General features: G+C 40.5%; 1 protein-coding gene across 1 annotated transcript in view; it reads right to left on the bottom strand.

The window, feature by feature from the left end:
* Window positions 1-11,060, bottom strand: part of UBE2D2 (ubiquitin conjugating enzyme E2 D2) — a 56,629-nt gene extending 45,569 nt beyond the window's left edge. The window contains exon 1 of the mRNA XM_047858409.1: window positions 10,564-11,060. Within this exon, the coding sequence (XP_047714365.1) occupies window positions 10,564-10,587 (24 nt within the window). The 5' untranslated portion in view covers window positions 10,588-11,060. The remainder of the gene's footprint in view (window positions 1-10,563) is intronic.
* Window positions 11,061-15,253: the final 4,193 nt, after the last annotated feature.

The raw sequence follows: 15,253 nt of genomic DNA, 5'->3' as shown, positions 1-15,253 counted from the left end.
AGGTTTAAAACTGAAGAGAAAGGAAGGGAGAGAGGTAAAAGAAAAGAACGAGCCATATTCCATAACTGGAAAAAGTGCTATGTGGTTACAATTACTGGGGTGAACTTCCTGTATCTGCTTTAAGTAATGTTCTATATGACTAGCACTATTACTTTAAACAGTTTTTATCTAAATATGTATGTCAAATAAAAAGTCCTTTATTTTACTTTGTTTTTTAAAAATTCTGAGAAAATCTATAAGGGGATGTACATGACCCAGTGCAAGATGTCCAAGTCAGGAAAATTAAGGGCAACTCCTGGGGAGGGAAAGCAAGAATGGTATCTATGCAGGTGCACCCAGCGTTGGGAGGTTGATTATACTGGAAAATTGATGAAATGAGTACATTTATTAAGAGTACACTGTCAGAAAAGAAATGGTTATACTGGAAAGAAGAAGTATAGGGTGAACCCTATGGCATTCGACTGGAATTAGAGGTACCAATGTGAACCCGTGTTTTTTTTTTAATATATACAGAGAAAACTAAATATACATGGAAATGTGTGTACTGCGTGTGTCCGTGTGTCTGTATATACATATACATATTCCCTAGCTACATCCACTGATTATACTGAGAAAGCTCGGAAGCAGTGAGATTTCAAGAGCAATGAGCATACCTAGCACCCAAATATTGATTTCTAAATACCATTTTCCAGTAAACAGAACTAGGAAGCCTTGGAAAAATAGATGATTACACAGCTAGAGCAGGGTTAAAAAAAAAAAAAAAAAAAAAGCCAGAGATATATTATGCTGCCAAAACAAACTAAATGCTCAAAGAATGATGAGGGAAAAACAAAACAACTGAGAATTAAAATAAATTATAATAAATTACTATAATCTACCTGAATAAAATAGTTTGAAATCATGAGTCCAAATATAAGTTTAAAAATAAGTAAGTTAATACTTTTGCATGACAGTGTGGTACCCAGGGTCCAAAACAGCTCCCAATGATCCTTGACTCCTAGTATTTAAACCCTTTAGCTCTCTCCCCTACACTATACCAGGTGTGGTCTATGAAACCAACAGAATATCGCAAAGTGATAGCATGTCCATGTTGTTTGGGAGATTTGGTTATAAAAGATACTGTAGCTGCTCGCTCTAGCTCTCTCTGGGGGCACTCTAAGGGAAGCCATGTCTTAAGCATACTCAGACAGCCCTATGGAGAGATTTAAGCAGGGAGGAAATTAATCCTTTAGTCCAATAACCCACAAGGAACTGAGTTCTGTCAACAACCATGGGAATGAGCTTAGAAGAGGATTCTCCAGTCTTCAGGGAACTGCAGCTCCAGGCAATAGCTTGGCAGCAACCTCAAAAAAGACCCTGAGCCAGAATCACCTAGCTATAAGCCATTCTCAAATTTCTGATCTTCAGAAACTATGGGATAATAAATGTTTAAGTAGCTAAGACTTGGGGTACTTTCTTCTGTGACAACAAATAAATAACACAAATAAGATAAATACATATTCTCAAAATGTCTCCTAATAAAATACTTATTCAATCATAAAGGGAAAAGAGTTGGCTGTATAGTAAGGAACCGTGGTAGACATTACCTTAATCAAGCAATAGAAGTGAAAATTCTCAGTAATGGGTCAATTTGAAATTGCATACCACCTGATAGGATGCAATGAAAAGAATCCCACCAAAATCACATACCCTTTGATAGGGTACAAAGACAGTAACACAGCATTGCTTCTGACATTCCTACCACGTATCCACAACCTAATCTAAAAGTTGGTGTGTGTGTGTGTGTGTGTGTGTGTGTGTGTGTTTTAAATAGGCTCAATGCCAAATGTGGGGCTTGAACTCACAACCCTGGGATCAAGAGCCACATGCTCTACCAACTGAGCTAGGAAGGCACTCCATCCATGACCTAAATCTGATCGTACGAGAATAAACCCAAACTGAGGAACACTCTGCAAAATAACTGGTCTCTAATGTTTCAAAAGTGTCAAGGTCACGAAGCCAAGAAGAGACTAAGGAATTAAACAAGAGTATACACAGATAATAAAATGCAACGAGTAACTCTGGACTGGATCCTTTTTCTAAACACATTATTGGAACAACTGGCAAAACCTGAATGGGGTCTGAGGATTACATGGCAGTAAGATCTCAATGGAAATTTCCTAATTTTGAAGGCTGTATTAGGATTATGTGGCAGAATGTCCTTGTTTATAAGAAATACATTAGGGGCACCTGGGTGGCGCAGTCGGTTAAGCGTCCGACTTCAGCCAGGTCACGATCTCACGGTCCGTGAGTTCGAGCCCCGCGTCAGGCTCTGGGCTGGTGGCTCAGAGCCTGGAGCCTGTTTCTGATTCTGTGTCTCCCTCTCTCTCTGCCCCTCCTCCGTTCATGCTCTGTCTCTCTCTGTCCCCCCAAAAATAAATAAACGTTGAAAAAAAAAGAAATACATTAAAGTATTTGGGGGTGATGAGACATCATGTTAACAACTTATTCTTAAATGGTTAAAGAATAAAATGTTCTAGGTATTGTATTTGCAACTTTCTAACTGTAGCAGTTAAGTCACAATGATTATATTAAAGCCTACCTTTTATGTAGTCTGTTTTTCCTTTCTACTCACCCTCCACAGATCTGCAGGGTAAGTGACACTACCCTCATTCTATAAACAAGGAAGCTGAGGCTAAAAAAAATCAGCGAAGTAACCTTGCCTAAGGCCACAGAGCTAGCACAGGATTCAACAGATATATTATTCCAAAATCCCACTACTTTTTTCACCATATCACTTGCTGTCATTATTCGCTCAATATTGTTGACAAAAACTGAAGGCCTACTATGCATCAGATACTGGAAATATAATGAGTAAGACAAGGACTTTGCCCAGGAAAGCTCAGTCCAGAGGGAAAGAACAATCAATCATGTCTACATACTAAGAAATAGTTCTATAGTGGAACCCTACTGCCTGCATGCCTGGGGCACACAGAAAAGCCATTTCTATTGGGTCTCCAAGGATAAATAAAGAATTCAGGAGGAGGGGGTGGGGTGAGAAGACATTCACTGTATAAGGAAACACACAAAGACTAAAGGAAAATGTTTCTGAAAAGGATCAATTAGAACTGTTTCAATTACAGTAGTATTTCTCACAAAACACTAGTCTGTATTCTAGGAATGAAACATAAAGGTGACGATATTTTTGCCCTAAATTTTATCTACTTTTAATACATGTTTTTAAGAATATTACATATTTCTGCAGGTTTAAAGCCATAATTTGCCTGAAGAAACGAGAACACAAAACAAATGATGTCCATCTGTGTTGTGATACACAAACAGCACTTACTCAAGGATATTATAGTCTATCTGACTCCACTATCTACCACTATCTAATTTCTTGTCGTAATTCTATATTTGAGATTTAATCAAAGCATACTGTTTATTAAGTATTTCTACAATACTAACCCATTCCCCATAGAGTTACAACTAGAATATGGAAGTTTTAAATAAAAAACAAAGTCCTTTGATTCTTAAGCCCCAGAAGGCAAATTATTTTGAAATAAACGAGAGCAAAGCATAAATTTCTTTTTGTTTTTTAATTAGACAACCTATTTCTACTCATGAGACAATTAACAATGTTGATAGTTGCCTAACTGCAAGAATGATGCCAAATACACACTTTGCATTCTTTTGCTAGAGTGTACCTGTTAGAAACAAATTTTTATATTGTACTATAATGAAAACAAGATACAGAACACATTTAATGCAGCCCTTGATGAAGATCTCTTTTATTAGGTAAGAAAAATACCATTTTAGGGTGCCTGGGTAGCTCAGCCGGTAAAGCGTCTAAGTCTTGGTTTCCGCTCAGGTCATGATCTCACAGTTCTTGAGAGCAAGCCCAGCATCAGGTTCTGCACTGGCAGCAAGGAACCTGCTTGGGATTCTCCCTCTCCTTTCTGCCCCTGCTCTCTTTCTCTCACAAAATGAGTAAACTTAAAAAAAAAAAAAAAAGTTTATAGTTTGTAACTTTATAAGAAACAATGAATAATGTTTCCTCTTAATATATTTTGTTTTTAAATAATTTACCTAACTGTGATATATGTATTTTAACTGATTTACCCGGGACCATTTGTGAGGTCAATCTTAACCCAAGTGTGCAATGTTTCATGAACTCTTATTTGTATCCATCAATAATATTAGTTTGAAAAGCATTCCAATAAAGTTGGGAGACACTAGATATGAGGAAGGAAGAGACAGCAGTTTATCAGAAGCTAAGGAAAATGAGTGACAACAATGTTAACTGTTATAAAAATTAAATAAAAACTGAGGAGGGTGTCCACTGAATTTGGCAATTAAGTAATGACCAGTGACCTTACTAAGCAATCTCAGAATAGTGAATAGACTATTCTTTTAAGAATTTTGGCACTGAAATGCCAGAGATGAGAGGGAAAAAGAAGAGGAAAGAATTAACTGTAGTGGGGAGGGGAGTTAAAAAGTTTTTTGTTGTCGTTTATTTTTGTTTAGGAAGCTTGAATGCTGAGGGGACTCAAGAGAAGAGAAGAGAAGAGAAGAGAAGAGAAGAGAAGAGAAGAGAAGAGAAGAGAAGAGAAGAGAAAACTAGGAGAGTAAATTACTAGAGAGCAAGGACCTGGCAGAAAGAATACGAAAGCAAAAGTTAGATTGTCAAAGGGAAAAGTATAGCTTCTCCAGACACAAGAAGGAAGAAGAGTGATGACCAAGGTCAATTTGGAGCAATGGCTGGCTAAAGTCAAGATTACATGAATCTGAATCCTGGCTTTTCTTACCATAACCACAGAATCATAGACAAGTTTGTTTACTTTTCCAAGTGTCTATTTTCCCATCTAACCTGGGGAGAACAGAATTCTCACAGGGGTGTTCAGAAGATTCAGTAATTATGAAACTGCATGAGTACTCTAAAGATGGTAGCTACAGGGTTTTGTTTTTGTTTTCAAAAGCCTCAAAGGAAATCTGAAAGAATTCACATATTTCTATTTTCTCTGTAGAATAGGTAACTGGGTCACCAACTAACATTAAAACAGTGTTGAAGGACATGAGACAGTGATTCTTAATCTTTTAGAGAATGAAAATCCATTTAACTCTGATGAAAGGTTGAAAGGTATATGGAGAACAGAATATCCGAACTTTGTGTAGTTTTAAGGGAGTTCATACACATCTCTTCAATAATAAAAAGAGATGCTAAGGCAAAGATCTGGTTCCAAGGCACAATTTGAATACCCAACTGTTTGAACAAAAGAAAAAGACTGCATCCTTTGGATTTACATACCTAACAGATCCATAAGGGTACATAGTCTGCCAGAAAAGACACTGGACATACCCAAGAAACCCAGGTTCTTGATTCAGCTCTAGAAGTCACACGGCCTTTTCAGAGAGTAGCTCTGAGATGTGCTGCAGTTCTAACATTTTATGATTCTATTACATGAAACGTCACCTGACTCTGGAGACAGATCAAATGGTACTTTATTTTCCTATGTCATAGTTAAATATGATTTTGAAGGTTAGCTTGGGAACCTAACCACCAAAACTTTATTTCTACAGAAATAAAAAAGTGTGCTCCTGCATTTCTGGGATGAGGCTGCAGAGGTTCCTGGCAGCATCAGGCATGAGTCAGGTATTCCTATCCTGGGAACCGCCTAGGATATTTTAGCAGCCCTCTCTCTGGACTAAAATATCTAGAATTGGACTTTGTCAAAACTTCCTCTTTGTCAGTCAGCAGTACAGTAATACACACTGAGAGTGTCTAAAGCAACCAAAATTAAGTTATCCTTCAAGGATGGCTGTTTAAATTACATTTAAATAGCAACCTGGAAGAGCCAAAGAAAATTTCTCAATCCAATGAAACTTTGTAAAGAAAGAATCATTTCCTAATGAAAAACTAAAAAAACTAAAACTAAATAAAGAAAGAATCTCTGCAGATTTCAAGAAACTTATTTTTTGGAGTAAGAAGGTGTATCTGCTTTCTAAGATAGATCTAATTCAAATAGCTATCTTCAGTGAACCATTTATTAAGGCTACCAGTACTCCACAGAACAGTTTGATAATTTGTTTTGCCATTTTGACAAGAATTCACTTTACCCTTACCTCTGATAATACTGTGGTATCACGATTAAAATACAGTATTTTAAAATTATTTTTTAATTTAATACTGTTGCAGTGTTACAAAGAATCAATCCTTTTGTAATCTTCCAATCTCAAAACATTTTCAAAGTGTGTAGTCTATACAAAGATGATTCACAACATGAAACAGAGCAGAATGAGGTTAAGAGTAAGATACAAACAAACTTCTGTGGGAATCAATGAATGTACTAAATTGGCTTTCCCTATGACCTCACACATAACCATATAAAAACCTCAGCAAAGAAGTTAATTAACAGTTCACACACACACACACACACACACAAACCTACTTAATCTTGCCCATCTACATAAAGCAATAAACTTCTGAAACTTTAAAAAAGACAGCAACTATGGTTTAAATGATTCAATCCTTACACTCCTGACTGCTTACTGAACCTCAATCTTTTAATGTTAATTCGTAAATTAAACTGGAGCCTACCAAACCTGTCAGAAGTATGTTTTGTTTTTAATTTGAATTGGTTGCCAAAATCTAGATTTGTGGCTTCCCTTTTAAAGGGGTGGGGGGGGGGGAGGAAGACCTGGCAACAGTGGGCCCACAGATCTTGGTAACAGTAACATTTGGAGAGAGCAGGGTAGCAGCTGCCCTCTTCTGATAGCATATGTAATTTCTAGTTCCCCTCAATTTTTTGCTCACTTTGGTTACCTGGTTGGCCTAGAACTATCAGAGTTTGAAATCTTTATTTTACTGAGGTTCCCCCCCACTTCCAGGAGTGATGTCTCTTGAGAGGTTTTAGAAGAAACTAGCTCTAAAAATCTTTATCATACGAACAGAATAAATCAAGTAATAATCCTGGCACTAAAGCCATGTATACCAAATGTTAACTATAAATATCAGGATAACAGTAAAATGTACAAGGCACTATTACTGTTAAGAAAATAGTTTATAGTATCCTAACTTTGGTCTGTCTTCAACTCCTCAAAGAATCAAGACATTGTCTTTTATCCTTCCCCAGAATAAAGAAATTAGCCCTGTATTTCAATATTATAGCACTCTAAGAGCACCCAAAAGTCTCCTGCATCTGTGTAACAAAAGAAGAAAAACAGGAAGTAAAAAAGGTCTGTGAGCAGCCAAAGAGACCACACAGTTCACAGAACACATGAAGCCCTCGTCACTCAGAGCCTACTGGATCTTATTTTAGACATAATTTTAATAAGCTCCGTGATCTGGTTTCCCAGCCCACAACAGATGAGATGCAGCCAACTGGAAAAGGGCTGGGGGTGGTGCTGCTAGAAGCAGACACTCAAAGCATCAAAATCAAAGCTAAACACCTATAAAGTCAGCAGCAAACCTCAAAACACAGTAGGCTAGGACCATTTGGTGTGGATACAAGAAGCCCAGAGGGTCCCGATCCTTGCAAAGAACTATACTGGATGTTGATGATGACCCTTTTTGGTATACTCTATTAAAGCATAGGTCAAGAGACCTTAAAGTGTGTATCAAAATAAAGTCTATGAAGTCTATCAAAAGCTTTTGCCATAAACACACGGCATTTAAAGAACTGTCAATCTCACAGAACACTATTTCCTTCTGTCAAAGAAAGAAGATATTGAACTCCTAAAGATGCTACATGTCAAATGTATTTGCTTTCAGCAAAATTTTATTAGAACCTAGATGAAGTTCATGATAACTAAAGTCAACAGAGTATTAACATAGAACTTGTTTGTTTTTTTTTTTTAAGAAAACGATAACTGGGAAGGTTTAAGACCAAGATTAATTACATAAGCCAACTAAGTTTTTTCTGTATTCCACTGTAGATACATTACTAGGGTCAAGAAGAAGATATGAAAACTGGTCTTATCCATACCTAGGTTAAGTCTGGACTCAACTTAAAACTGACATTACACAGGGGCACCTGGGTGGCTCAGTCAGTTAAGTGGTTGACTTCAGCTCAGGTCATGATGTCACAGTTTGAGGATTCGAGCCCTGTATTGGGGCTGTCAGCGAGAAGCCTGCCTGGGATTCCCTCTCTTTGCCCCTCTGCATGCACGCGTGCTCTCTCTCTCAAAATAAATAAACTTTAAAAAATTGGTATTACAAAAAAAATTTGAAAAAGAAAATTTCCATTTGTTTTCACAATTTTATTGACTAGTATACCAAAAACAAATTTTCTATTTCAAATCCCTGTCAGTCTCAGAAGTTAAGCATACTCTGGAAAGGGCTCTAGATTATAAACCAGGAGGGTAAAAGGCTAACTGTGAGTTTTAAAAATTCAAAGTATCATTGCCTAAGCTTAATTTTCCTTATTAAAATTTTTATAAGAAGATATTTTAAAGAAAATCTAAAGAATACGTAGTAACTAAAAAAAAAAAAAAAAACAAAAAACAAAAAACAAAAAAACAAAAAAAACCCACATTACTGGGGCAAGTATATTAAAAGATTAAAATACATGTTTTGAATGTTACTTTTTTTCCTGAAAAATGTAACGCATATCAATTAACATAGACACTAAAGGATATATTTCTTGATCTGTAAGTTATCACACATACTTCTCTTTAGGTTTTAAAATAACAGCACGGGGCTGGGGCTGGGGCCGGAAGGGGGGGGGATTAAAAAAATTTTATACAGTTACAATCTCAAATTGGTACTTCCCAATTAGACTGTAGAAGAACTCAGCAACTCCTAAATGCCTTAAAAATACATACATATTTTTATGTGGATGACCATCCCTCCGCGTGCTTCAGCCCCTTAAAAAGTTCTTTAAGAAATTTCCCCTTAAGTTTCAAGCTCCTTTTTTTTTTTTTTCAACGTTTTTATTTATTTTTGGGACAGAGAGAGACAGAGCATGAACGGGGGAGGGGCAGAGAGAGAGGGAGACACAGAATCGGAAGCAGGCTCCAGGCTCTGAGCCATCAGCCCAGAGCCTGACGCGGGGCTCGAACTCACGGACCGCGAGATCGTGACCTGGCTGAAGTCGGACGCTTAACCGACTGCGCCACCCAGGCGCCCCTCAAGCTCCTTTTAACACATAAGAGGCTTCATTCCAATACAAGGTTTACTCTGTCTAAAGTCTGCCCTTTTTTCATGTGTTACAAGTAAATCCAAACAAGTTGGTAAGGCTCTAACCTAATTTACAGTAAGCACTGGGATTAATTTCACATTAAAGGTTTTTGACATGAATGAAATGAAGACCAAGTGCAAACAGTTATTTTAATTGTCCAAGAGCCTGCATTTTCACTGAGTTTAGGGTAAGGTGAATATTGCTTCTCTTTCCCTTGCATCTCCATCCCATTCCTCCGATGGATAACCAATCTACTTGTAAGTGGCTAGCGGTTTAATAGAGCCTCTTCAAGTAACCAAGTGAAACACCAACAAAAGTCAAAAGTACAATCGTACTTCACCACTTCTAAGAAAAAAAATATGATAAGGGGCACCAGGAGGTTACAATATTGGAGGGACCCTAAATTTTAAGCCAAGCCCATACTCTAGAAACTGTATAAGGAATACCTCCATACCAGTAACTAAATAACCTTTCATCGTAAAGGGCAAAGACATCCTTTCAAATGGAAAAATCTAGCAAAATTCCTTACAAATTAAGAGTCTCCTTGAACATATTACCTAATTTAAGCGTTAAAATCCATTTTATGAAGACACTGTACAAGGAAACTTTAATTTCTCCAGTGGTTTTCAACGTGCAAGTTTCTAGCTCTACCCTTGCAAATTTAACAGCTTTTCTCTTAGATCCATTCCTGTAAAACTGAAGTGTAGTTTCTTACATTTGGCAACCTCAAAGAACAAAACGCTTCTCTACTTCCCTCCTCCATCAAGAGTCATGTTTTTGTTTTGTTTCTCCTTCTGAACTTCCTACTCTTAAGTTTCTGGACAAGTAGAGTGGACCGAAGTGTATGGCCACCAAGAAGTAAGTGAACTCAAGAAATACTTGTAGATCGGACAAAAAGGCTTCCTCTGTCTGCCTGGGACATGGGCTCCAAGCTCAGGCGGGTCGGTGGAAGAAGCCATAGCAGGTGGGCGGGTGTGGGCGGGAGGTGGGAGAACACAGGCAGTGATGGGGCGAGGAGCCCTTTCGACCTCTGTCAAAGGGGCAGCTCAACGCCCCAGCCCCAGCTCCCCCTCCCGGCATGGCCGGACAATGGCCCTCTAGCGCAGCAGTCCCAAGCCGGGCAGAGGCCCTGGGACTCCATACCACGCGGGGCCTAGAAAGGAGGCCAGGGAGGAACGCAGAGCGGGCCAGCGCACCTCCGGCCTAAGCTTGGACCGCGAGCCGGGCCTCTACCGGCGCCATCACTGGGAACAGGGTGGGAAGGGCGCCCGGCAGGACCATCGCCGGCAGCCGGGTCCGAAGAGGCCGCGAGCCAGGCGGAGGCGACGGCGGGAAGTGCAGGCCGCAGCCTGCTCAGCTGGCCCGCCCAGCGGCCGGAACCCTCAGCCGACCTCCGGCCGCTTACCTTGTGGATTCTCTTCAGAGCCATCGTGGGAGGCGGGTGGCGGTGGCCCCCGGGGCGGGGACGGGGACAGGGGAGGGACGGGGAAGGGGCGAGGGGGCGCGAGGCCGCCTCGGTGATCGCGGCTCGGCTGGAGAAGATGGGCAGTTCGGGAGCGCGGGCTCGGCAGGATGGACTGAGGGCCGCGGCCCACTCGGCTCCTGAGCCTGCCGCAGCGGTCACCGCATCACCCGGCGGCGGCCCCTTTATGCGCTGCCGCCCGAGCCGCCGCCGCCACCGCCGCCGCCGCCGCCGTAGCTGCCTCTTCCACCTAATCTCAGCGCCGCCTCCTCAGCCGCCGCGGATCCCTCCGCCGGGGAGCAAGAGCCCTGGCCTCGGGCTCAGCCGGCGCCGCTCGATCCGACAACCAGAGGGACTGCCTGCTGCAGGTGGACGGACGGACGCGCGGGCGGACGGGCGGGCGGCGCCGCCGGGGTGGGGCCGCCGGAGCGCGGGGTGGGCCCAGGCCGAGGGGCAGGTCGGGAGGCGCGGGGATTGGCGGGCTATGGGAAAGAGGGCCGGACCGCGCCGGCGGCGGAGGGATACGGGCCGCCCCTGTGAGTGTCTTACGCGCCGTCTCCTTCGCCGCCACGGCCGCCGAGAGGATGACGTCGCGAAGCGCAGGGAGGAAATCTCGCGAGATTCTTGGCGCGGGTGGTACCTCCTTGCGCGCCGCAACCCTTGAGTCCCTTGCCTCGGGTACCCTCATGTGTGGCATCGAACATCCATAAACGTTTAAAAGCGAATGTTTTCCAGGTCACTTGATCAGCGCCATAGCATAGACTGACCCGGGAGGAGGTACTTAGGCCCATTGCAGTGTTCTCGAAGGAGGAAGGGACTTGTCCAAGGTCACACAGCTTTATAGAGGCAAAGCTGTGATTTCCGTGAAGTGCAGGGTCTTGTCAGAGCGCTTTCTAGAAGCCTTGTAACATCCAGGGCACCTGCTGGGAATGTGTTTCCTTGAGCATTACTCGGGCAGCTGTGAGATGACCTTTATGACCAGGCCCCCAAGAGGATGACAACTTGAATGTCCATTAGCCACAGACGTGTCACTTGTAGGAGAGGTACCCACACCTTGTTCTGCTTGGTGAATTGTTACAGACAAGCACTCCACCAGTTACCTCAGGAAAAACAAAGAACCAAAAAACGTGCAGTGTGTGCTCCAGTAGTTAAAACCAACCTTGTGGTTCAGATCACCATCAGGAGCAAGCCTAGAAAATCTATTCTGGAGTTGCTTTTTACGAGGTAGAGACAAAAGTTAATTCACTGAGGAACTACTCTTGTGTTGAGTCCTATGCCATGACCAGTGAGATACAAGACCAGGCCTAGGCTTGGAGGTACTCACTACCTGGCTGGGGGGCACACAAGAGAATATTAAGGATTTTTTTCCTGGGGAGTGATGCCCACATTCTCACATCCATCCTGAGGTTTTCTGATTCTAAAACTGTGTTCTTTCCTCTATCTGGAAGTGACCTTGGATATCATTGATTCTAACCTGAATTTTGAAAGGAGAAACTGGAGCTCCTAAGAGAAAGATCCTGTGAATCGTTACCCAACAGGTCAGTGGCCAAATTTATACTGCCTCACCTACTGAGTAAAGGTTGGACCAATGGGACAGGCCACTGTGGATCCAGCAAATCAAAGGAGGGGAAAACTGCATCCAGTCATCCAAGGTGGATGTATTTGAGGTTGGAGGTGAAGAGGAATATTCTACAGTCCCAAATCTTTTTTTATTTTTTATTTTTTAATTTTTATTTTAGAGAGCATGAGCAGGGGAGAGGGCCAAAGAGAGAGAGAAAGAGAAAGAGAGAGGGAATCTTAAGCACTCTCCCAGTTCAGTGAGGAAACTGATTCAGAGCTCGGCCTCACAACCCTAGGATCATGACCTGAACCATAATCAAGAGTTTGACACTCAACTGACTGAGTCACCCAAGTGCCCCCTACCCAAATCTTTTCTTCCTAAGAACTGTGATGGAAGAGGTACAAAAATGCCCATTGTTCAGATTTAAAACTTTTTTCTTCAGCCGGTAAGTTTTTTGTATTAGAAAAACTATCTCTATATCTCTATATAGATATAGATTAGATATAGATATAGATATATATATAGATATAGATATAGATATAGATATAGATATAGATATAGATATAGATATAGATAGATATATATGGGTTGCAAGAAATACAGGTAATCAAAAAAAAGGAAATAAAAATCAACTATACTTGGAACACCTAGGTGGCTCAGTTGGTTAAGTGTCCAGGTCTTGGTTTTGGCTCAGGTCATGATCTCCTTCTTCGTGGGGTCGAGCACCACGTCTGGCTCCACACTGACAACACAAAACCTGCTTGGAATATTCTCTCTCGGGGCGCCTGGGTGGCGCAGTCGGTTAAGTGTCCGACTTCAGCCAGGTCATGATCTCGCCGTCCGTGAGTTCGAGCCCCGCGTCAGGCTCTGGGCTGATGGCTCAGAGCCTGGAGCCTGTTTCCGATTCTGTGTCTCCCTCTCTCTCTGCCCCTCCCCCGTTCATGCTCTGTCTCGCTCTGTCCCAAAAATAAATTAAAAAAAAAAAAAAAACGTTGGAATATTCTCTCTCCTCTTTCTGCTCCCCCCCTCACTTGAGCACACTCTCTCTCCCTCTCTCTCAAAATAAATGAATGGACTTAAAAAGAAGAAGAAGAAGAAGAAGAAGAAGAAGAAGAAGAAGCAGCACTGATCCTCGTGGGGAAATCCTCAATCCCAGGGATCAGTACACCATCAATCCGAGGAGAAAAAAAAAAAAAAGTCAACCATACTCTAATCATTTAATGATTGCTATTTGGTTTATGCCTTCCAGTCTTTTTTTTTACATATAAATACACATTTTTCTTCGAAAAAGGTAGAATCATGCCATAATACTTTTTGGTAATCTACTTTCGGTAAAAAATAATAATAATAATAATAATACAAACTGTGTATTTAAGGTCTACAACATGAAATACATAAAGTGTGGGGCGCCTGGGTGGCTCAGTCGGTTAAGTGTCCGACTTCGGCTCAGGTCATGATCTTATGGTTCGTGAGTTCAAGCCCCGTGTCGGGCTCTGTGCTGATAGCTCAGAGCCTGGTGCTGCTTCGGATTCTGTGTCTCTGTCTCTCTCTGCTCCTCCCCTGCTCATGCTCTGTCTCCCTCTGTCTCTCAAAAATAAATAAACATTAAAAAAAATTGAAATCCATGAAGTGAAATGATTATTACAGTCAAGATAATGAACATATTCAGGGGTGCCTGGGTGGCTCAGGCGGTAAGCATTCAACTTCGGCTCAGGTCATGATCTTGCAGTTCACGAGTTTGAGCTCCATATCAGGCTCTGTGCTGACAGCTCAGAGCCTGGAGCCTGCTTCAAATTCGGAGTCTCCCTCTCTCTCTGCCTCTCACCCGCTTGTACTCTCTCTGTCTCTCAAAAAGAAGTAAACATTAAAAGCAAACAAATAAAGTATTTTTTAAAAAAGATAATGCACATATCCATTGCCTTGCTTTTTTTTAACGGTGAGAGCACCTGAAATCTTTGGTAATCTACTTTTATTTATTTTTTCAAAATAAATGAATAAACTTTAAAAATTTACAAAAAAATAAAGAATAAAAAATATAAAGTGAATTTTCTTGTGTCAATACACATTTCTACCATATTTTAATGGCTATGTATTCTGTCATATAAATGGACCTTATTTATTTAACTTGTCATATTTGGGGGACCATTGTTGTTTGTAGAGTTATTTCTAATTCTTACTATTAAAAATATCCCAATAGTGGATGTCCTACAGTTAATCTTTGTACAGTTCTAAGAGTGCATCTTTAGGATAAACTTCTGGAAATGAAATTGCTGCATCAAAGAGTTATAGGTTTTTGCATGTATGTTCATGAAGAATATCAGTTTATAACTTTCTTTTTTTAGTATCTTCATCAGGTTTTCATATCAAGGTTATTCTGGCCTCATAAAATAAATTGGGAAGTGTTCCCTCTTCTTTGTTTTGAAAGAGTTTGTGTAGGATTGTTATTTTTTTCTTCCTTAAATAAATATTTGGTAAAACTCACCACTGAAGCCATCTGGCCCTGGAATTTTCTTCGCAGTAAGAGTTTGATAATAAATTCAATTTCTTTAATAAGTATGGGGCTATTTAGATTTTTCTTTTTTCTTATATCCATTGTGATAATTGTGTTTTTCAAGGAACTTGTCAATTTCATTTAAGTTGTCCAATTTATTAGAATGAATTTACTCATAATATTTTATTGTTCCTCTTACTATCCATAGCATCTATAAAGATGTCCATTTTTGATTGCCTGTTGTTGGTTATATTTGTTTTCCCCTTATTTATTGACAAATCTTGCTAGGATTAAAACTATCAAATTTTATTAATCCTTCCAAAGAACCAACTTTTGACCTTGTATTTTCTCTTTACATTTTCTCTTTTATTAATTTCTGCTCTTACTTTTATTTCCTTCTTCTACTTACTAAGAATATAATTTGTTCTTTTTCTAACTTCTTAAAGTAGGAGCTTACATCACTGATTTTATATTTTTCCTTTTTTAAAATATAAGCACTTTCTAATAAAGCATTAAAAGCACATTATTTGGGGGGTGGCTGGATGGCTCAGTCAGTTGGATGACCGACTTTGGCTTGGGTC

Source organism: Prionailurus viverrinus, chromosome A1 (genome assembly GCF_022837055.1).
Source record: "Prionailurus viverrinus isolate Anna chromosome A1, UM_Priviv_1.0, whole genome shotgun sequence".
Lineage (NCBI taxonomy): Eukaryota > Metazoa > Chordata > Mammalia > Carnivora > Felidae > Prionailurus > Prionailurus viverrinus.
The sequence above is the reverse complement of the archived record's forward strand: the minus strand, read 5'-3'. Positions and strand labels throughout refer to the sequence as shown.